Here is a 23,096-nt window from a genome sequence, read left to right as displayed (position 1 = left end):
CACACAAAGATAACGTTCAGGATAAAAGTTACCCATAAATATGCTAATAGTAAAAAACCAGTTCATTACTTTCTTGTTCATATGGGAAAATTTGCATTAAGTTTCATTTTGTCTCACATTTGCTGGTTTTCTGTTCATTGTGTGACAAAGAAGTAGAAATCTGGGAAGCTGAACTTAAACTGGCGAAGAAGAGAGGAGAAACTTTTCTTAGATGAGGACAGAAGTAACCATCCATTTTCCCCTTCCTAAATTTCTGCATCTGGATAGATAAAAAATTAATTAAATATAAATGTATGTGAGCTATGGAACAGTAATTAAAACAATACAAATTATATTTTTAAAATTTATAAATATATATTTATATTCTAGGTTTTTCTTGGGACTTTGTCTATACTAACAGAATTTCATATAGTATTTCAAGCTTTGTGTGCTTAGGGTAACTGAACTTATTTATATTTGTACCACTTACCTCTGTATGCCTGGACTGTAAATGATCTGAACCTATGGAGCTTGTCTGTGCAGGTATAGAAGGACATTGTCATAATGAGGTTTGTTTTCATATTTCTTTCAGCTCATTTGTAATTACTGCTTTGTGCTATGGGTTTCAAATTATTTCAGTCCTGTTTGATCTTCATACTTACACTAAGTTTCTAACAATCCCATCCTGTGAATTTAATAGGATGCTAAGGCCTTAACAAATTAAAATCATCCTTTACTAGAAAATTCTATTACTCTACTTCTTTTGTGTGCCTGTCTTCCTAAAGTGACCAGTTATTTGCATGTTTGTTTTGATGGTTATCCTTAGAATATAGGGGAATTCCTTTAATTAATGTGAGATTAACAGACTTTTTTCTTGTAGTATTTCTGCTAGACAAGCATATTCTTAATCTTAAAGCATACGGCATTTTGGGATACTTGTGGGATATTTTGAACTTGCATATCATCTTTTTGAGTTACTGTTTCATTTGAGGTTTTGAGAACAGATGCCTCCCTTCTTTCTAATGAATGAATTGCAGCTTATGTGACAGGTTTTCCTTTTTTTTCTAACTAATCACTCATACTTTGAATTATATAGCTTGAAGCACATTTCTTTTTAATAACAATTTTGTAAAATAACCACACAACCCACCTAAATTCAAAAGGTTGTGAGAGTTTTATAAAAAATAATATTTCAGATGTTCTTTTTTGACCATCAGAAACTCCAGTCACATCGGAAAACTAGGGCCAACAGATGACAAATAATTTTTAGTTGGAACAGCAGCTCTGGTTCTGGAACATAGTGTGTTTGATTCTGAACTCCAGCCTGGAGACTTGGCTTTTCTTTCAGCTATACCAGTGTTCCAAATTTACAGTTTTATGTAATTCCTTTTTATGCACCGAGCCACGCATGTTTAGTTTTCTTCCTCCTCTTCTTTTCCCTCTTTACTGAGGTGTAGAGGAAAGCATGTTCTGTATATATACACTGTATATTAATACATGTAGATTATTCCTTAGAATAGGAATAAAATACAGCATTCCAAGGATAATAGAGAAGCAATTGCTACAGCTCATCTACTTTATGTTGTGATATATTAGCATAATGAACATTAATAATTTTTTTAGTGCAAATATATTATTGGAAGCTTTCTGATAGATGGTTATGAATCATACTGCAGAACAATGATGAAGCATAACAATAAAATGCTTCAGATGTAGGTGGAATGTTGTTGAAAGCAGACTCTCATCCTGATCCTGGAGGGGAAGAGATTTCAGATCATTAACATTCATCAGATTGGAATAGTTAGCAGGTAAATATATTTGATAGTAAAATGGTTGGAAACAGTTATTTGATGTTTACCTGCTTGTATCCCTGCAGTTTTGTCGATGCTTGTCACATGCTCCCCAAGCTGGGCACTGCTGTGTGGACAGGCTGGGTGGATGTGCCTCCACCAGCCACTGCAGCACAGGGCTGAAGGCAGATCAAGGGGAGGTGATTAGTCTTTAAGCATCACAAATAGAAAGAAGACTGAAGGGGCAGCACTACCATTCTAGTTTTGTGTTGACATGGAAGAAATGCCATAAATGTTCTCAACAGGAACATGGATTTCTCCCTGTTTCAGTGAAAACTGAAGAATCATTTTGAAGCTCATGTATGTGGGCACTTCTGGGAAAATAGGTATTTAAAAAAAAAACCAAAAAACAAAAAACAAGAGTATTTCCACAATGGAAATACACATCTCTGTAGAAAAACAGTTTATACTGATTCATCTGAGAACACACTGTTCTGCAGAAGAGACAGAGTCAATTTGTTTCTAGGAGCTGTGTCATTGCCTAGAGATCTCTGCTGGAATACCCATAGTTGTCAGAGGCCCTCCTTAATGCATGTTTTTAAGTGTGGACCATGTACATTTTAAAAAGAATAATTGCAATAACCTAATTTATGCATAAACAATTTAATTAGTAAATACAGGTAAAGCAGTTCTCTGGATACTTAAACATGGGTAATAAATGTTAAATTTGTTTTCTTTGTTTTCTGTTCAATTTGCTATTGACACTGTCTTCAATTCACTTCTGGAGGTGCTTCACCAATGTACATAGGTTAGGACTGATTGCTCTAGGTGCTCGAAAATCAGTGGAGGGAGAAAAATGTGCAGGGCTTGAAGTGAAGTAGGATGAATGCCATCTCTCTGCATAGCAGTGAAAAAAATATAGTATCTGTTTTAGCATTCACCAAGGAAGGTAACTTTTCCACTTACCTTTTGTGAAATTTAGTGTTTATCAAGTCTTAGACTGTCCTGTAAAAACATAATTTCAAATTGGTAAATTTCATTGGTATTAATTTCTAGAGGGACATTTTTGTAGATTTTTTTGAAAATTTAGTTGGTGAAACTGCAAACTAAGAACATTTTACTTTTGTGTTTTGTGAAACGTTCCGTATAGTGTTCATGTGTGAATTAATTTTTTTAAAAATTAAAATGCTCATAAAATGCAGTTTAGGCAGGTGCTTTTAAGGTATTTGAGCAGGAATATTAATATTTCTGTGCCAACTGTAGTAAAAAGAGTTTTAATTGTGGTCTCTCCTTTAAAATATCAAGTGGCTAATGACAATTTATATTGCAACTTATGCAATGCGTATTGCAATAAATGTTATTGCAATAATGAATTTATGCAATAAAATGTTCATATCTTGCATGTTTTTCTCCATTATGCAGTGCTAGAAATTAGTTTGTGAGATGTAGTCACCATGGCTGATTATTTTTTCAAAGTTGGGTGGGATTTCTTGTTTTCAAGTGCCTCAGACTGACGTATGGATACAGGCTTTCACACTGATGTGACTGAATCCTGGGGTTGCTGATAATCACAGCAGCTTTTGTTGGCTTTGTCTTGGAAACAATCTTTTGCAAGCTACTGTTTCTCGCTGTTTAATTAAAGTCCATGTTACATATATTCTAAATCAAAATAGGTTGAGGTCTGATTAGGATTTCTGTAGCAAAACAAAACATTTATTTTAGAATACTCCTCCTTTTGATACTCCTTCAGTATTGTTTTACAGCCCTTGACCCAGTGATCTGTGATTGGATATGCAGCTCCTTTATGGATTTTTTTATGGTTTTTGTTTATTATAGGCTAACATATAATGATTATTCTGCCTCTGTATAACACTTCTTATAAAAATTATATTTTTGTAATTATGTTGTTCTCTAGAACACCAGAAGATCAGACCATCTCCAAAGTACTGTACATTAGTGGCCTACATGAAGATAAAGCAAGATTCATATTACAGCAGATATTTACCCAGATGCTTAATTGTGCTCTCTGAATTGTTCTGTTTAAGTAACCAGAGTTAGTTCATCTGTAAAATTAAGTAGAAGGCTGAAACTATGTAGCATAGAAACCTCAGGGACTTCCTACTGATTTCAGTGCCCAGGGGAAAGTTAACAGACTTTGAAGATATTTTAATTGAGAGAACTGTTTGGGTGGTAGCTGTGACTTCAGAGAGAAAAGGCCTGAGCCAGAGCTCTATTGAATACAGTGGAGACCTATGAGATCAAATTCAGATCCATGAATGTTCCTGTTTCTTAGAACCTCCCAAGCTTGTAAAGTGCTACAGAAGTTGCAGACTGTCAAGTGCCTACAAATAGTTTTCCATTTTGTTTTTAACTAACGTTACGAGATCTCTCAAGTAATTCATAAAATCTAAACACCCCATCTTTTCTGAATTCTCATTTCTCTTCTTAAGTATATACAAGATAATCAATACTGTTAAAATAAATAAATCTACTTATGGAAATTCCGGACAGAAATGTTTGCTTTAAGAACAGTTGTAATGAATAAATATATATTTGCTTTTTTGTTGGTGATGTTTGTTGTGTGTTTGTTTTTTTTTAATATGTGTACTGTCTGTTTCAATAAAATTTTTGTTTTGTTTTTACCATCACAGGACTATACCTTGACAATGTACTTTCAGCAAGCGTGGAGGGATAAGAGGCTGTCGTATAATGTGATACCTCTCAACCTTACTCTGGACAACAGAGTAGCTGATCAGCTGTGGGTTCCTGATACCTATTTTCTGAATGACAAGAAGTCATTTGTACATGGTGTCACTGTGAAGAACAGAATGATCCGTTTGCATCCAGATGGGACAGTCCTTTATGGACTCAGGTGAGTATAAACCTTTTCTAACTCTTCTGTATTTTATTTTTAAACTTTTAATAATGGCTTCAAATTAAAATTCAATCTTTATATTTTTAAATTCTATTATTTTTATTACTGTGTTCTGTATAAGTTGATGGTATTCCAGAAACAATTTTAAGTATTCTAAGGATGGATAAAGATTATTTTATTTTTTTTAACATATAAATTTTGAAGGTAAGCTGCTATTTTTAGTACAGTTCAGACACTTCTATTAAGAACAGATAAGACTGTAAATACTATTTAAAATACTCATTCTGCATTAAAAGGCCATTTTAGAACTCCTTCGTCAAAGGAATCAAAATACAAAATATAAAACAAGGATTAGAGAAGAAAAAAGTATATGACAGCTGGATTGATAGTTTAACAAAATTGATATGTTCTAGAAATATTTTTGATCATACATGAGATTGTTTTGTATGCTACCCACATGAATCAGTTTTCTGATTTTCAGTAAGATGAGGTAGGACTTCAAATGTTTTTCAGCCTGATGTTTTTGTTATGTATGACTGTATGGACTGCAGTGACTGGAGAAATCAAAAGAACTTCGCTCGAAGTTCTGAAAACTGGGGAAAATGTATATTTAGCAGTGCTTATAGAAAAAATAACAACTGAAAAAGTGATTTAAATATATTCCTGCAAAAAATTACTGACTTAGTATGGTTTAAGTAGGTAAAAAATAAAAAGAAAGCCTGGACTGGCTTAAAAAAAATTGGGAAAGCTACTTCTTAAAACTTTTATTAGTGTATTTCGTTTCATTTTTAGCGAGACTTTTCAATTTTCTGCTTATAATTATCATGTCAAGAAGAACACACTTTGAACTTGGTTATTTTCTATCCAGCTGTAAAGGAAAGTGGCATTGTCTTAAATATTTATTTGTCACTTGAACAAACATGGACCATGAAGTTGAAATCTAATTTAGATCATGTGTTACAAGTCACTGATCTGGATGCCTCTAGTTTTGTTACTGTGATTTAATGTACAGGTGTTTTTGGAAAACCTTCCTGTGAACTACTTAGATGAATGAGACTGCTGAGCAAATGTATCTAATTTTGATGTATATTAATATTTTTCCTTAGAAAAACATGCTCTTTTGTTTAGAGCATCCTACCTAAATTGGAACTCAAATGTCTAAAACTAAATCCTAAACTGTCCTAGGACTTCAGGCTTAACACTTTTGGCATTGCTGGGATGATCAAGTTTAGCCAGTCACTTGTTCCAGGAGGTGGCTTTCTCAGGACGGGTGGCTTCTAGCTCTTAGGTAGAAGAGAATAGGTGAGCGCTCTCACCTCTGTGCTGGAGTCAGGCTTCAAATGATCCCTGGACTCTTGCAGTCAGTACCAAATGGTGATTCACCTCCAGAAAAGGGGGGTGAAAAGTGTGAAAATGTTACCTTAACAGGTACTTCATGGTTTTGAGGCACTCTGTTAATGTGCAACATGCTGATTTCATCCTTCACTGTAGAACCTGTAACATATTCCACTTGGTGAAAAAAGATCTGGGCTCTTTCTGGCTCTTTACCTTCCTCTACATTGAAGGAATAGCATCACCTCTTATGGCTGGCAGACTATTTTTCTACATTACAAGAAGAAAAATAAAGGGATGTGATAGCTACTACAAGAAAATTAAGTAGTTACATCTGGTACATAGCAAAGGTATACCTTCTTGAAGTATGAACACAGTAGGTAAGTGTGAAAGTGAATTTAAGAGCAGCAGCATGGGAAATTCTGTGACCCATGAGTCCAGCTAGAGAATTTTGTTACAAGTTTCAGAAATGTTTGGGTTTTTTGGTGGAAACTGAAACTAAATATTTTATTGTTAGAACTGTAACACAGACCAGATACTTTCTTGAACTGTAGAGAAGTCTTTTGCAACATATAACTAAATGGAATTAATTTTGATTTATAGATTCTGCTCTTTTGTGTTGGTGATTGTATTTGCCAGTTTGTATTGTGTCCAGTTGTGTTTTCTGTGTGCCTGCAGTTCAGGCTCTGGCACAACGGCTGAGAGCAAGTCTGGAGTTTTTGTTAATGTTCAGTGAAACAACACATTTGTTTACAGTGAAGGAAATATAAAATAACTACCAAACACACATTTGCATTCATGGATTGAGAGCAATAAGAGCATAACAAAGATTTTGGTATAGTGTGTATATATATATAAAATATATAGATAGATTTAAGGTATATATATAGATTTAAGACAATTCAATTATGAAATAAATATCAAGTTTTAATGTTTTCAATAATTCTGATTTTTTAATTACAATTTGTGACAAGTCACTCTCATTCTACTTAACAATCAATAATTTCTGGTGTTGAAAATGTTGGTAAACAGTAAGTAGAACTCACAAATATCCTCTAGTCCTGGAAGGACTGTCAGATTAAAGTTCCCAGCTATTTTTAGAAATAAGAAAATATATTATTCTTACTTGCATGGAAATGGGGATCTAGCAATGCCAGCTTAATAGTAAAAATATTTATTTTTGTCGTTGTACCTTATGCTGTACTGCAACCTGTAAGGGATGGTCCTTGAGGTCATTTGCTGAATTTAGAAAGATGCACTTAGGAACAAATACAGTAGGTAGGTCACCATTTAGCTTTCCTGCTCTTATATAAATTCCCACAACCATTCTGTCCTGAATGTCAGAGGAAACATAACCCTATTTGTTCTTTGACTGAAAAAAAAGAAAACTATGGTTAGGGGTTTTTCTCTAGCATTTGTGACATAGCACAGTAGATAATTGGGTTTGGATTAAGACTTTCTCTTTGGTCTCAGTTATTTGGATAAGTAAGTTTGATTTAGAGAAATCTTGTCTGTGTATGTGTGTGTTTGTTATCTGTAACTATCTCTGCTTCCAAGGCCATAATATTATGATTTGGAAAAGAAACATGTCTATTTCTGGGTTGATTTTTTTTTTTTCTTTTACTCTTGGTAAGATTTCTGTCTGTCTCTCCTCAGGATGTAACCTGCTTCCAAGGAGGACTGCAGACAGCATTGCCAAGGGCAAGAGACAAACCTGAATATCAATATAAGTCTGTCATAGTTGGATAATTACCTTCAAAGCCCCCTTCTTATATTTCCTAATTATTAACACATATTTGTCATGAAACCACAAAGGATCTTCTGATCCTTACATTGAGCAGATCAGGTCTCAGAAAGGCTTTCTGGCTAATCTGTCCATCAAACACTAGGGTGAATGGGGCAAATACACGTGATGGTTACACAGCAGAATTATGTGGTTGGCCATATTCTGCTTTTGCCTTCACTGGACCATGTGACAATGTTAAGGTTTTGCTTTTATAGCTTTAAATAGCTTTAATTGTCTAATTCATCTAAAATTAATTAAAAGTTCATGTGACTTAAGAAGTCCACAGTAGTAATAGATTTAATGGCTCCTGAGTATTAATTTCCATGTGTCTTAAAAATGCCTGCTTAATATTAATTTCCACATATTTAAAAAACCCTGTTCTGAAAATCACTACTGTTATTGCTGCATTAATTTACTTTATCTTATACTTGTGGTTGCGTATCTTCACCTTGAGATGCATTCTACTGGATTGAGAGTCCTTTAAATACCTCTCTTAAATTTTTACTTTTGCCTCTCCATGCACCTGTATATAAACATGGGTGTATAAATGTGTATGCACATGATGTTTCTGTGAATTTGGTTTCTTTTACCTTGATTGTTGTAACCAAATTAATTGAACTGCAAGTAATTTTATTACCAAAATGGTACTGTATACATGTAATCGTCCCATTCTTTTATGCCCCTGTATTTTCATTTCTGTTCTGGATATAGCAAGCAGTGATCCCTTATCATTGTTCTTCTGGGTCTTTCTAACAGAACCCATGCATGCTATGCATGTCAGATCTGATTAGGTTTGACATGGTGAAGGTAAATTTCAGGAAGGACTAGGAGGCTGTTTTGTAAGCACCTGATTTATGCTGCCACTGAAAGGGGGAGAGGAAATGGCTAATAATGAATGTAAGCATCCATATGGTAGTTATGATATCCTCATAGTCTGTCCTGTTCACTGCTACCGGGCATTAGTTAAGGGCATAACTGAATTGTGACCAATTTATTACAGATAAACTGACATACTAGGTACTTTTAGGTTTAGAAGTATTTTTATTTCTGATGGATAGCTGCCAGCTATTTGTTTTGGGATGATGTGGGTTTTTTCATATTCTAGTTGTAGTAATGGCATTTACAAATGTGACTTCGCTTTTTTCAATTTTAAAAATGTTTTATTACATATTATTTTCAGATTCTATCTGACAAGAAAGTTCATGCTGCCAAGACCACGATATTCAATAGATCCTTAAATCAGTAAAGAGGTAGAAAATTGCAACCTATGGTCTTAAAAGAAGAGTTATTACAGGGAAAATTACTATGTTGGTTGTTAGTGTGACTTGCAATAGGATATTAGTGATTTGAGAATGTATGTTGAAAGGTAAGCTTAGAGAACCAAATTTCAATCTAGGATAACAATCAGTTTACAGTAGGCTGAGCAAAGCTTGAATAAGATGCAGTCAGAACTCACAAAAAGACAAAACTTCAACTAAGCTTCTGGATGTTAAAATGTCTGACTTACATAACACACGTGTGGTCAGGGGGTCAGGGTCAGCCAGCTTGTGGGGGTGTTTTGCTGAAAAACACAATATACACCAAACTTCTGATAGGAGCCACATCCTGTGAGATGAGGAAATTTCCATCCTTTTCAGCCAAGAGAAAGCCAGAAGGAAGTAAAACAGAATAGTTTTGTCGAAAGTGAAAGACTGGTCCAATTTGAAAGCCCAACAGCTTTACTTGCCAGATTTTATTTAATACACGGCCAGCTATAATTGTCCAACCCAACCAGCAGGAATTCATAGATAAATAAAGCCTAAAATAAAACCAGAGATAAAACCTAAGTCTCCTGTAAAAAGCAGAATTACGTGTCTGACGGTGTTGCTTTGTTCTCTCCTTTCTTGCCACCAGCACCGAGTCACATGAATCCCAAACGATCCTGGGTGCTTGGATTTTGTGTTGTCTCAGCTGCGCCTTCTGCTGTCTGCTCATGCAGTTTCAGCTGCTTGGAAATTTGCACTGTCGCAAGTAAAATAGATTCTCCCACACTTTGCTCAGTTGAGATAGCCTTGGGCATTTGGGTTGTATTAATAGACTGGGTCAGCAATTTAACCTCTCATATACAGCTCATTATCTGCAAAATCTCATGGACAGTTGAAAAGCAATTGCCTGTCTAAATGCCTTTAGTTCTCAGAACATAGCATTTAAGAGGTGAATTGATCACACCAGGCATCCTTCAGTAAAACATGACCTTTATTTACTTTGCTACTTTTCTTGTTTTCCTTTTTTTTCCTTTTATTTTTCTTGTTCTTCTTTTTTTTTTTTAATCTTTGGACTGCATATAATATTTCAAATATTCTAATTCCCAGACTTCCTCTGCAAGAAAGAGACAGGGAGATCTGTCCTACCATTTTGCTGAGAAGTTCATTTCCAGATAGTGAACAGAAGTTGTTCAAAGACTTCTTAATGCCCTTTCATGCTTAGCAAAAATTTTCTCAAACAGAGCATTTTAGTCTGTCTTAATTTTGGACTTTCAGAACTGACAGATAGGACCTGGGCTTCTTTTATGGAATGAGGAAGATGCCTTTTTGGACATTGTAGTCCTAATCATGGTAACTATCCTGCGAGGAAATGTTTCTGGTTCCATCACATTGATGCTTCTCTTAGCTGTGCAGCCCTCCACTGAGGCTGGGGTCTTGTTGAGCCTTAGGGGAGAAAAGAAAATAAGTATTACAATGAGATACCATGTAGTGAAATAGAAAGCCATACAGTGAGATGTTGTTCTATCACTCTAGTGTATCAGGTTGAGCTGATAGAATCTCAAAGTAGTGTTGCCATTTGTAAAAAGAAATTTATAAATGTGGTGTGTATCTTCATGAATATGTTGAAAATGTCATGCCAAGGAAATCAAATCACTAGTAAAATCATTACTTGAATTGGAGGGCCAAAAATTTACATCTTAAATGGTAATTTGAAAAATATGTTAACTATTTTAGACATTAGGCCCTTTTACTCTTTCAGCCCCAGTGATTTTTGGCCCAGTGGAAAGACAATGTGTCATATGATGACAAAGCACTTCAGACTCAAAATGTTTTCTTGAATATAAAATTTCAGAAGTTTGTCTCAAAATAAAACAAGAAATTAAATGCTGTGGTAGCTTTCTTTTGCCCCAGTTAGACATAGGTTTCCCTAATTCTGGCTGTAACTTCTTTTTGTTCGTTTTGTCTGTGTAAACATAGAACACAATATTTCTTGATACGACAGGGCATCTGCAGGCATTGCAGAGAATAAGTGAAAAGTGAATTGTTTGAGGAAGGCTTGTTTGAACATGAGAATCTCAGTACTGTGAACAAATGTTTCCATTATATTAACTGAGCAGTATTTTTGTGCTAGTGCTCATGCTTGTAAGTGCAGTTACTGAACTCTCAGTTGCCAATACTTGCCAAAGTTAATTCACAATCTGACAGGCAGTTGTTCAGTTTTGCATGAGAAATTAAATGAATTGGATTTCTGTGTCCAAATCATCAAGGCTGTTAGAGTATGCCTACATGTTTATAAAACCCCTTAAATCTCACATGCAGGTGTTCAAAGCAGAACTTCCGTGAAAACAGGCAGAAATAAATGCAAATGTAGTATAACATTGTCTCTAAATAAAGTCATGTAGCTGTTGGGAAGACTTGAAAAACCCTGAATTACCTATGAAGAATGCTGCACGATAATGCAGAATTTGGAGTACGACGTATAATCTGCATTATGAAGGAAGCACTGCCACCCCAGTCTTGTTACTTGGAAATCCTAGGGCAGGACAAGTCAGTTACCAGAGCTCTTGTCTTGCACAACGTATATAGACCCAGCATAAGGAAGGGAATTTGAATCCCAGCGTGGTGCTTAAGAGGACTAATTGTTATTTTAACCAAATGATATCAGCTCTGGCCTAGGATGTGGGCCAGATTCTGTTTTCCTTCCATGTGCAAATAGTTCCATTGAAGGACCCACAGAAATACTAGTACTGTTATTTTTAATGAGATATAAACTCAAGACCTGGACTCTCTTTGTGACGTAAAGCAAATGACACAGCTCCTCTGCCTCAGTTATTCCATTTATTAGATTGGAATGCTAAAACCTGCCTTTTCGCAGGGCTATTGTGAAGATTAATTCGTTTGTAAAATGCTTTGGTGCTATAAAGCACTACATAAGTGCCAAATATTGTTATGAAGAATTACAAAATGCCAGCTTTCTTATGCACCTTGGGATAGCTGCTCTGTAGATACAAATCTGTTCCACTCTCCTTAGAATCACATTGTTCCACTTCTACATAGCAGCCCATTCACAAAATGAGCCAATTTTAGGAATGATACAATTTTTGGAATAATGATGAGTTCACTGACTGTCTTTTTTTTTTTTTTTCCCCAACTAAGGACTCTGGATTAAAAAGCATTTTGCTGTAAGATTTGGAATGGTATAGTTCCAGAAAACCTCCATCCACAGCAGGAGGGGAAGGTAGTTGGATTTTTAATATCTCCCCTATCGGAAAGAAAACAAATACGTCTTTCTACTTCTTTTCCTTTATTAGATCTTAAGTATGGGACAAGTATTCAAGACAGTCTTTTGCTTTTATTTTATATGAAGTAGCTGTTAAATCATTAGTTTGTGAATAATTCAATTAAGCTTAATAAGGAAAAAGCTTTAAGTCAGAGGAATCTCTTCCATTAAAAGCCCTATTATCCGAGATTATTACATTGCAATGAAGTGAAAAAAATTCTGAGTTTTATTGCCTAGCAGACACACTGTGACATTTATACTATATTAGCAAGAAAAACTCCATCAGCTACAGAACCATGTAATAGCTGAAGTTGCTCCAAGGGTATTGCATATTCCAAAAACAAATAAAGGTCAGGAAACATTTAGCCTTCAATTTAGATTTAAATATTAGCATAATTTAGAATTACTGCAAACTATCCCTTCTGTAATGTCTTTTATCATATAATTTTAGCTGGTAGTTGCTGATCCTGACAATGGAAATTTTCATATAGGCAGGACATAGATAAAATCTCAGAATGCTCTGATCAAGACTCAGTCAATTGGATCTTAAGTGTGTGTATACATACCTGAATAAATATGTGATATATATATATACACACTTGATATATGAATACATGTATATATGTTTAAAGGTCTACTTGCACATGCTTTTTGTCTAAAATAGGTAAAATCTGAGATGAATGTCATAAATAGGGACAGGACCAGAGAGCTTTTTGAGTGAAATTTTAAAGCCTTGCATGTGTGAGAAACTAAATGTAAGAGCACTGTGTTTAGAACTAATTATGCCTCTTTTATTTCCCCTGTTTCTGTGGATCAGAAATAGTCACTTTCTAGTTGTTTTTGTACACTTTTATGAACATGACTGTAAGACATTGAATGCTACTTTTACAATGAAAGGAGCAATTTTTCTTTTTCATAGTAAGTGTTTAATCTGAAGAGTGCAAGTATTTGGATTTATTTTTCATTCAAGATAAATATCTTGGTTTAGTAATTATTTTTTTCAAAAAGTATTTGTTTATTTTTGAACACACTTTTCTGTGGAGAGAATAGCTGATTTGTTCACCCACTGCTGTATCCTCTTTTGGCTTTGAGATTTACAAAATAATAAAATGGTTCCTGAGGAATAAGAATTGTCTAAACTTCTAAAATGTAAATTTTTATATTTTTTTTTCCCTATATTTCCTGGGTCTATTTTCTATTTTTTTATTCTTCTAAAAATTTAATTTTCTTTTGGCCTCCTGTGTGCAAATCAGTTGAGGAGGCCTTTTCTTGGAATAATATTCAGCCTTGCTTAGAAGAAGAGAAACGAGGATAAGTTACAAGAAATTCTAGGGTTTTTGTGCTTCCAAATAAGGTCTCCAGTTGCCAGGGTGGTGTGTAAGGTTAGTGTCTGCAGAAAAGCACTTTTAAGTCTTGCTTGTCACTGATCCTTAGGCTTGAATAAAGGCACTTGCATTAGCCATTCTGTGAATAGGGTTTTTTCTTTCTCTAGATCTCTTGTGTGAGAAAACAATGCTTTTTGTGTGTGTGCTTTTTTGCTTTCTGGATAGGCATTCCTAGAACGCTCCCTGTTTCTGCTGGTCTAGAACCATGTAATTCGGGTAGAGCATTATTTTAAATTCACTTCAATATGCCATCTGTATGAGCAGATGGAAAAATGTCTCAGGGCCAGAAGGAGACTGTGAGATCAAATCACAAGGAAACAACAACATGCAGACTTGTTCCTAGCATCGGAACAAAAGAGACCTTAGCAATTATCTCAGGGATGTGACCTGGAGACTGGTACCTCTGGAACTGCAGTCTCTGTAGCAGATGTTTCAAGAGGCTGTAATCAATACTCTATAGATCCCCATGGTGTGTAGTCTATGGACACTCTCATTTCTGGGCAACTGCCAGAAAAGGAAAACATGTTTAGATCCCTAAATTACTCTCACTCAGGAACTGTAAATCCACATTCAGCATTTCATGGGGAGGGTTTGCCAGAATGTATTATCCTCCTTGGCTTCTGATTTTGAGAATCCTCATATGGTACAATAGGTCATCCTTGAGAACACTACCTTTTTTTTTTACTTTTTTTTTAAATTGCATCATATGCAATATATTTAATATGTATGCCATCTTTCAGTGGGTACAATTTCAGTTCTTGGATGACTGTTGCTGACAGTGAATGTCAAAATGGTGTGAAAATAATTTCAACTTTTAAGTATGTTTTCATTTGCTGTGAAGGGTCTCTCCCTTGGGACTGTAGTTTAAAACTCTTGACATTTTAAAAATATTTACTCCAACAATTTCTCCTGAAATGCGAAAGGCATATAAAGCATGTGAACTTTCTTTGTGAAAAATCTACTTTTCCCTAAGCCCTGTGCAGGGTTGTAAAGTCACTAGGGACTACAAAGCTAACCTTTTTTTCCACTTAAAAAATGTAGAGATAGAGCTTAACAATCACTGCAAGACCAAGTTAGTTTTACTGTAGAAGGCATTGCATGCCAGCGTTTAGCCTGTTTAAAGTGCTTATGAAAAATTTATTCAATATATTGAAAAATATTATGGTACTTTCTCTTTAGTGTCAGAATGGAAAAAGCAAGGGATGAGTAGCTGTTGGGGGAGCACTTTGAGGTCTCTGTTTCATTTGCATTAACTGAAACTCCTGCAGTATGTTTAGGACCAAGTGCTCTAGCATTTATTTTGCAGGCTTCCCTCTCATGGACCATAACTTTTCTAAACCCCTGTAGTGTGTTACTCCTGTCAATCCTAAACCTACCTCCGTTTGGAGGTCTCTGGGTAAACTTCAAAAGTGTTAATGGTTTTTATTACAATATTGCCATCCACAAAGTCTGTGCCCTTTTTTGTCATTTGCTCTTTATGAGTTTCTCTGCTGTGCCAGTTTTCATGGCATTTGTTACTGGTGGAAGTGCTAGCAAAAATTACCCAACAATGATTGATCTTTGTGTAGGGTTTTTTACAGGTTTTTTTGCTTGTTTTTTCTTTGGTTTTGTTTGGTTGTGGGTTTTTTTGGTGTTTTTTTTTATATCTAGCAACAAGGTGTATGTTTTAGAACAAAAATGTACCTTAACAAGTCAATATAGCTGATGCTCCATAGGAAGAAACACTCTAAAACAATTATGAGTGATTCTGCTTATGTGGGAGACCAGCAAAATATTCATTTAACAAGATCATAAAGCTTCTCACAATCTGCTACATAGATACTTTTGTGGAAATATTACAAGTTTCAGGCAATATTACAAGTTTCAGGCAATGAAAACCACTTGGATGGAGTTTAGAAGACCCCTGAACTCAGGTGACTACCGAATGTTTATATGTGGTCAGCTGAGGAAGTAAATCATTCTTAGACCTTTCTGATGAGCTCTAACTTTTCTGTGAGATATCATAATCTGTGTTTTCATCTTACATTTCTCTCTCTCAAAGATGGCTGATATCTGCTCTGTTTGGTCATGTATGTAAAAAGCAGAGATGACAATCAGTGCACAAGATGGGAAGCAAGGCAAAGGCAAGGAGGCACATACTAAATATTCATCCCTCTCTCCTTTTATTTTTTTATTATACACACTACAAGATTATTTCTGACTTGTTTCCCAGACTGTATATCATTCTTGGCTGTAAACTGAGAATAAAGCACTGTGCATCTTTAGCAAGCATTAGTCTGTGGGCTGTTTCTACACGAGGGTCACCAAAGCACATACAGTTCTAATGTACAAGTATTGCAACATGGTTATCCTGAAATGCTTCTGAATATTGCTTCATAGACTTAGTGTTGCTGGAGAAATGTTACATACAACAGAGAGGAGACAAGAGACTTCTGTTTCCATTGGATGCTTAAAGAGGTACAGAGTAGACATAAGAAAGGACATTAGTCATTTTCGTAGAACTTTGGTACTTATGCTGTCAAGAAAATACCTTCTAGAGCTGCAGTACTTATCTGAGAAAGAATTCTGTAGGGGCATTGCTGTGCTTTAAAACAAAGAGCAGCCCCTTCCCCCTCCTTTTGAAGGAAGAGGTTCTGAAGATACAGTCAAGATCATTACTTTGCAAAGCCTTCTGTGTTCAGCTTCTGATACAAGGTGTTTTTATGTAGTAGAGAAGACAGTATAATTTCAGGGAGATTATTTGCATGTCAGTAAGACTGAAGGACACTGTTAAAGTGTGGGATGTTGGAGTCCAGGAGATGATGTTAGTTTGCAGTTAATGGATCTGTATATTGCAGTTTGTGGGCATGTGGCAAACTTGATGCTGTGCCCATGGCTGAAAATCAGAAATACAAGCTAAGTATCCTCATACTTCCAGACTTTTAAAATTCCATTTCAGTTGAGAGAAATGAGCAGAAAATGAGGGTTCATTTGTGTTCATTAGCTTTGACAGGGATGAGCAAGTGAAAAGTTTTTTTCCTTGCAGTTATTTGTTCACCTGTTCTTATCAGCCCTGGATGTTCAAAGGGGCTTTTTCAAAGACTGGTAATTCAGGCCTAGTGTGACAAATAATCTTTTGTTCTCCATCCTGAAAGTGTGATACCAGTTAAAATAACAAGGTGTTTGTAACTGATCAAATATTTTCTTAGCACTGACCAAGTTCTCCTGCTTCCTTGTGTTTGTTTTGAAAATGCATGATCCTTGCCCCTTCTGGCTTTGCTTAATTCTGTTGTCCTGGCTCATCACTGTGTGCTCATCTAGGCTTTCTGTTCAGCTATTTCCTAATTTAAGGTCTGCACAACCTCAAAACCTTTTGGAAAGCCGGTTGTGGTTTTGTGGTTGGTTTTTCTTTCAATTACAGACCTTGTTTATCCCCCAAGTCAACATTCGCCCCTAAAATTTGTGATGTGCTCTATTTTCTTTTCCTCCTTATTGTAAAAATTGCTTGTATTGGGTGGGATGGTGAAGGATTGCCTTAGATTAATAGGATTAGGTTGTCACTTTATCTTGAAGTCATGCTTCTGCTTACTAACTACTCCTTCAAAAATGCATAATTTCAATCCAACTCCAGTGGAACCATTTTTTAGAGTCTTATTTTGGAGCCACTGTGACAGCTTCAGTAAATTGAGAGTTTTAATTCATTTGTCTAACAAAGATTAGGATCTTGGCTAATGACTACATAGTCATAAGAGATGATGCTTTTCCCTCCTACTCCCTGGTTGCTTAGAACATATATTATTAATTGTGCAGATGGTAGTGGCTTATCTATGTGATAGTTCCCTTTCCATCTCCTCCTCACATGACATTTGCACCATGCAAAGAGGGTGTATTGCCATCTCCTTATTTCTGAAGGTTTGTGATTCATCACCTGCCTTTTAAATCCAATACTAAGATTATATCTCGTTGCTAAGAGGCAGAATGTGGATGTGAGCTTTCTTCTTGTAAGCACACCTGTGCCAAGCTTTGCCTGAAACTTTCCAGCAATCACAGCCAGAAGTCCTGAATTTTCATCTTCATTCCTTCTGACAACATATGAAACTTTCAGTGTCTGTTCTCTGTGGGTAACTATAAGTCATTCCTTATGTGTTCATGCTGTATCAGTCAGTAATCTAGCTAGAACTCAGGCTAAGAATTACAAGTATTTCAGCTTCACTGCAAACATTCTTTCAAATTACTAGAATTCAAGTGAGATTTCTATGTGAGAGATGTCAAGTAAAAACTTTTATTGCTTTATCATTGTTTTCCTTTTCTTTCTTACTCATACAGTTATTCACTGCTAGGGATTGAAGAAACAACAGGAAAATATAATAATTTAGGCACAACTAAGAAAGAAAAGTCCTTAAAATCTTCTTTGATGTCATCTTCTGTCATGGCCATCCTGCTCACCAGATTGTTTACGCTTGCTTCTTTCACACAATAGTATGGGTGTTTCTGTGTTCAGACAAATGGGTTTGTTCTATATAAAAGTCACTGATTTGATGTATTTTACTAATTTATAATTCAAAGGCTTGTTTACTTGTAAGTATCACTCCTGGTTTCCTGATCAGTATTTGCAAATATTGGGGTTTGTCTTCATGCTTCATTTCACTCTTCATGTGTTTGGGAAAGAACCTGTGTTGCAAGTACAATCAAAGGCAGTTCATGATTACTTTCAAAAAGTTATTTTTGCAAACAGAGAGACCAGTTCTTTTCCTGTCAATGAGAGTTCTACCTCTGGTGTCTCCTTATCCAGTACATCTATTGTCTATAGCAATACAGGGATTGATGCCCCTGTACTTCAAGCTGCTTGCAAGGGGAGGGAGTGAGGGAGTGATGAGCCTTTGGGTCAGAGGAGTGATGCTGAGAGACAGGAGTGCCTTTGAGGGTCATGTTTGGCAAGTGTCAAGGTTTTCTGAGTTATAGATGGACAGAAATGTGAAAAGTGACCTAAAAAGGAGCAGAAAGGACCTGAGAGGAACGTTTTTCTTACACAGAGTTTTAAGCTTGAACCCAATGAATGATTTCTGTTACTTAACAGCGGAGATGCAAAGGCTTTGCATAATCTGCAGCTTGTCCTCTGGGTGAGGAGTCAGTATTCTGAATTTAGGAGGCTCTCTGCTGTTCCAAGAAGTGAGAAGTTTTTAAGACCGGATGACTAGGAAATTGTTCTATTTGAGTCAATGAAAAGCTGAGTCAGATCCATTGCACCACAAGCTTACTCGCATGCTTTCAGCTTAATAAATTTGAGAATTTTAACTCCTGGAAAGTCTGAAAAATACATCAGTCATTTGCCAGCCTAGAGTAACATTGGGGGAAAACATTTAACCTTAACAAAAAGTTATTGAACTGCTGACATTATTTGCTCAATTTCTAATCTAAGGTTAGAAAGGAGGTATCAGCTATAAAATAGATTATGCAGAGTCCCTAGCTCTAGGTGAAATGAACATAAGTAGTGTGTGACAGTAGTGATGAATTTTGGTCACTGCTTGAAATACCTGGAATTAAGTTTGTATGTGAAATACTGAAATCTTGTGGCAATTTAAAAAAAAACAAAATAACAATCCACAACAAAAGTGAAAAACAAACAGTGAATCAAACAAACAAACAAAAAAAAACCCAAAACAGATGGATATTTCCCCCTGTGCATCTTTTAACCAAATAGTTGGGAACATATATCGTGAAATTAATATTGTGAAATGAGAAGAATGCTGAGAGAGGCTTATACTATCTTAGCAATTCAAGACAGGGCAGAGATATTTTTCTTGTGATTTTCCATCTTTCTCACTTGACAAACCTGCTCGTACATCAAAGTGCAGCTGTTTCGTTTTACAGTGTGGTCTTCTACTGTCCCTGAATTGCAGGCAGTGCTGACTTGAAGTCCATTTCTCTGCTAAGACTTCTTGTTTGAGTTATTTTTATAAAGCTCTTCAAACGTCTTTCCCATAAGTATTATGCCTCGGTGGAGGGAGTGTTGCAAACTATTACTGTCCTTATACCTTAAGAAAATTAAGAGGTGTTCTTGCCAGATGGTTTATGAAAACTATCATGTAATCGTATCATCCTTTGGTATCAGATAACAGTGTTGACATGTGGACATTCATAAAATAAAAATAACATTTAGAAAAGACACTCAGTTCTCTTTACAATCGAGGATTCCTTGGGTAATCACCAGATTTGACATAAGGGAACAAACTTAAGTTTTAAAATTTTTGCTATGGAAAATCAGGTTTACATTTCCTAGGAATTTATTATTATTATTATTATTTTTGTTCCCCTGGAAATTCCCTCCTCCAAAGTCTAACAAACAGCCTGCTTTTGTGAGAAGTTGTCCACATTTTCCAAAGGGCTGTAGCTGGATGGCCATTGCTCTGCTGCTGGGCTCAGGAGTGGGTGGCAAGGATGTGCAGAAGAGGACATGGCAGCCACCCAACTCCCTGCTGTGCCTCTGGGATGGCTCTGTGCTGAACCTGCCTTGCCCGTGGTGCTTTCACCTGGGGGGTTTATGGCAGTGTTTTCATTCACCTCACAGTACCTGTGCATTTAATCAAGTAAATGCTTTCCTGATGCTCTGACTTTAATTTGCTGGGTTTCAGCATGTGTTGTCCTATTATTTATATATAAAAGACTTCTAGGTAAAACCTGGGAGTAATTTTACAGATTAAAAACAAAGCAAAAAAAACCCCACAAGAACCCCCCGAAGAAAAAAAACAACCACAAAAAACCTGCAACCAAACAAAAAACCCCCCAAAAATCAAGAAAAAAACCCCAAACAGGAAGATACACATTCTACAGCAAAAACATCACTTTGAAAAATCCCCGAATAAAGGCAATAAAGCCTCAGGACAGGTCCAGTATATCTGAGATAAGCACTTATTTTCTAATCAAATATCAACCTGTAGTAATCAGGATATTTTTCTCTTGACTCCTCATCTACCTCAAATGTGAACTACTCATAACTTGTTAATTTGAGAAGAAAGATCTTTGTGTATAGCCAAGGTAACATGAAAAGCGCTAGGGGACATGTTTTCTAGATTATGTTATAAAAGTACACAATATGAAGAAATCATTCATAAATAGCTTATGTATTGATTCAGCTTTCACTGCAGCATGAAGTGTTAAGATATAGCTCTGGGTGTACAAAGTGTTAAAGTATTAGGTGTATTTGCTGTCTAAAATGGACCAGATATGAAGTGGAGGATTGATGGTATAAGCCTAATACAATAGATGAGAAGAGCACTGAGGCCAGACATGACATCTGGAATGTGATAGGAGGCAGTTTTAGGTAATTTATGTTTTCATTGACAAGAAAAATAAATCTATCTCAGGGATCATGTCAGCAGACCAATCTGTCAGGGGAAGAAGAGGGAGTATGACCAGAAATAACTGCAAAATGGGTTTACTCCACAGGTGTCTACTTGCAGATTAACCTGGGTAGGAAAGATCTCAATGTTTAAGAATAAAATGTGCAGAATAAACTGTTCATGTTTTGTCTAAGTCAGATCTGTGTTAAGCATTTATATGAATAAGAAGGATCCTCTTTCCCAACTCCTCACTGTAGCATTTTATATATAAAATTGTCTGTATGTGTCTTTTCCTGTCTTTTTTTCCATCTGCAGAAGCTTTACCTAAAAGTAATTTACATTAATAAGACTCTGTCATTTGAAATCTTGGTTTGTTGCATGTTAGGCCTAAAAATAGCTGAGAATCTTTATTCACTGTCCTCAGTTTATTACTGTTCACATGGGAATATATGTTCAGATGTGGTGTGTAGCTACCATGCAAACAGGTGATTGATTAAAGGCAGCTTAAACAGCCAGAGCTATGGCTGTTAATTGGAGTGGAGAAGCCCCACTGTTGCTCTGGATATGCAGGGGGAAGAGGGAAGTTCTGTAGCTTTGCATTCTGAGGGGTTAATTCTTACTGTGTACATAGAGGAGGCTTTACATACTAGTATCTCTTTCATCCATGCTTTATAGACAGTACTTTAATGCAAATCATGGTTAACAAAAACTGGAATGAATTGTAGCCAATTTTAAGAATTCTGGCAATCATTTTAAATGAGCGATTATTCTTTTAATTTCAGAATATTGTTCTGGAATGGAAAAACATATACTTTTCTCATATTTGTGTGTTTTTTTTTAATCCATCTTTGTCATATATGGCATCTTATTTGCTCAGTACAGGATCTGATGTCCAGTTTGGCATACATGCACATCTGCTTAGGACTTACGCCTAATTTCACAGTACCCCTTTTAATTCTGAGACATTCCAGGTTGTTGTGTGTTATGTCAGTTGTACTACTCTGTTAAGTTTGAAGTAGGTCCTCAGTACTGATGTGCCTACACTCCTAAGTGCATGTGTTAACATAGTTCTGAAAACTGGCCAATTATATGTTTGTCTGCAGTGTGTATGATGTACTGACATCAGAGCTGTCAAAAAAATAAGATGTAATTCAATATAATTGTATTTATTACTTTTTTCCAAGTCATATGATGGTAACTTTTTGCTATAAAAACTAAAACTTCAAAAAAATGAGGTGATATAGTAGATTTATTGTTAACATATGAGTTACAGGAATTAGTAAATCAAATAGTGTAAAGAAAATAAATAAAAATAATGGTAAAATTAAGATTCTTAGGAATGAAAGTGTATAGATCAGTGCTGGGTATTAATTGGGGTCTCATGGCATTAATATTTTGGTCAGCTTTTGTTTTCTGTGTTAAATCTATAAATTGACTTGGGTGATGCAGCAATGAAGTACAGTTCATGAATTATTGATGATAAAGATTTGTGTAAAAACAAGCCTAACAAGCTAGATGATGTGTAATGCTTCTCAATCACTGAAATCTGATTCTCATTAGTCTGGTATGGAAACAGTAAAACAGTATTTAGCAGTAGAAAAAGGAGAATACAACTTCAGGGAGAAGCCCTGCAAATAAGAAAAAGGATGCATGAAGGAAGGACAATTAAGAAGCATCAATTATTCGTGTTGTTAAATATATTTGTGTGTGTGTGTGCATGTATTTGTGTTGCTTGTCGTTCATGATGCATATGAACAAAAAATGAAGTCAGTTGTGCTTTTCATATGGCTGCTCACTTGGGAACTAGATGAAATTGCTCTACATGTTTGAAAGGTATTTTGTTTATTGTTTTTTTAAATAATGCATTCATGTAACTTGATACCCATCATAAATAGCAAGACAGGTATTTCCAAGAAGTATTAAAAAAATAGGGTTCCCATTTTCTTTTGTCTTTGGGTTGAATCTGAGTCCTGAAAGATGTGTTTTTGAAAATATCAAGTTCTGTAGCTTGCAATCAAAACAGAGGGGCTGGGCAGGGAGTGGGGGAGAAGCAGGATCAGGTGTAATTTTATCTGTTTGTTCATTTTGAAAATCTTGTACACAGCC

General features: G+C 35.6%; 1 protein-coding gene across 5 annotated transcripts in view; it reads left to right on the top strand.

Moving 5' to 3' along the window:
• The window catches only part of GABRB2 (gamma-aminobutyric acid type A receptor subunit beta2), a 143,003-nt gene that overhangs the window by 45,959 nt on the left and 73,948 nt on the right, over positions 1-23,096 (top strand). For 4 of the 5 annotated variants that reach the window (XM_051631341.1, XM_051631339.1, XM_051631340.1 and 1 more), the window contains one exon: positions 4,421-4,641. In XM_051631341.1, the coding sequence (XP_051487301.1) occupies positions 4,421-4,641 (221 nt within the window). Of the gene's footprint in view, positions 1-1,773; positions 1,788-4,420; positions 4,642-23,096 lie in introns of those variants that run through there. The other variant, XM_051631343.1, reaches the window with a different exon arrangement.

The sequence above is a fragment of the Apus apus genome, chromosome 13 (genome assembly GCF_020740795.1).
Source record: "Apus apus isolate bApuApu2 chromosome 13, bApuApu2.pri.cur, whole genome shotgun sequence".
Lineage (NCBI taxonomy): Eukaryota > Metazoa > Chordata > Aves > Apodiformes > Apodidae > Apus > Apus apus.
This window is presented reverse-complemented; position numbering and strand designations above follow the sequence as displayed.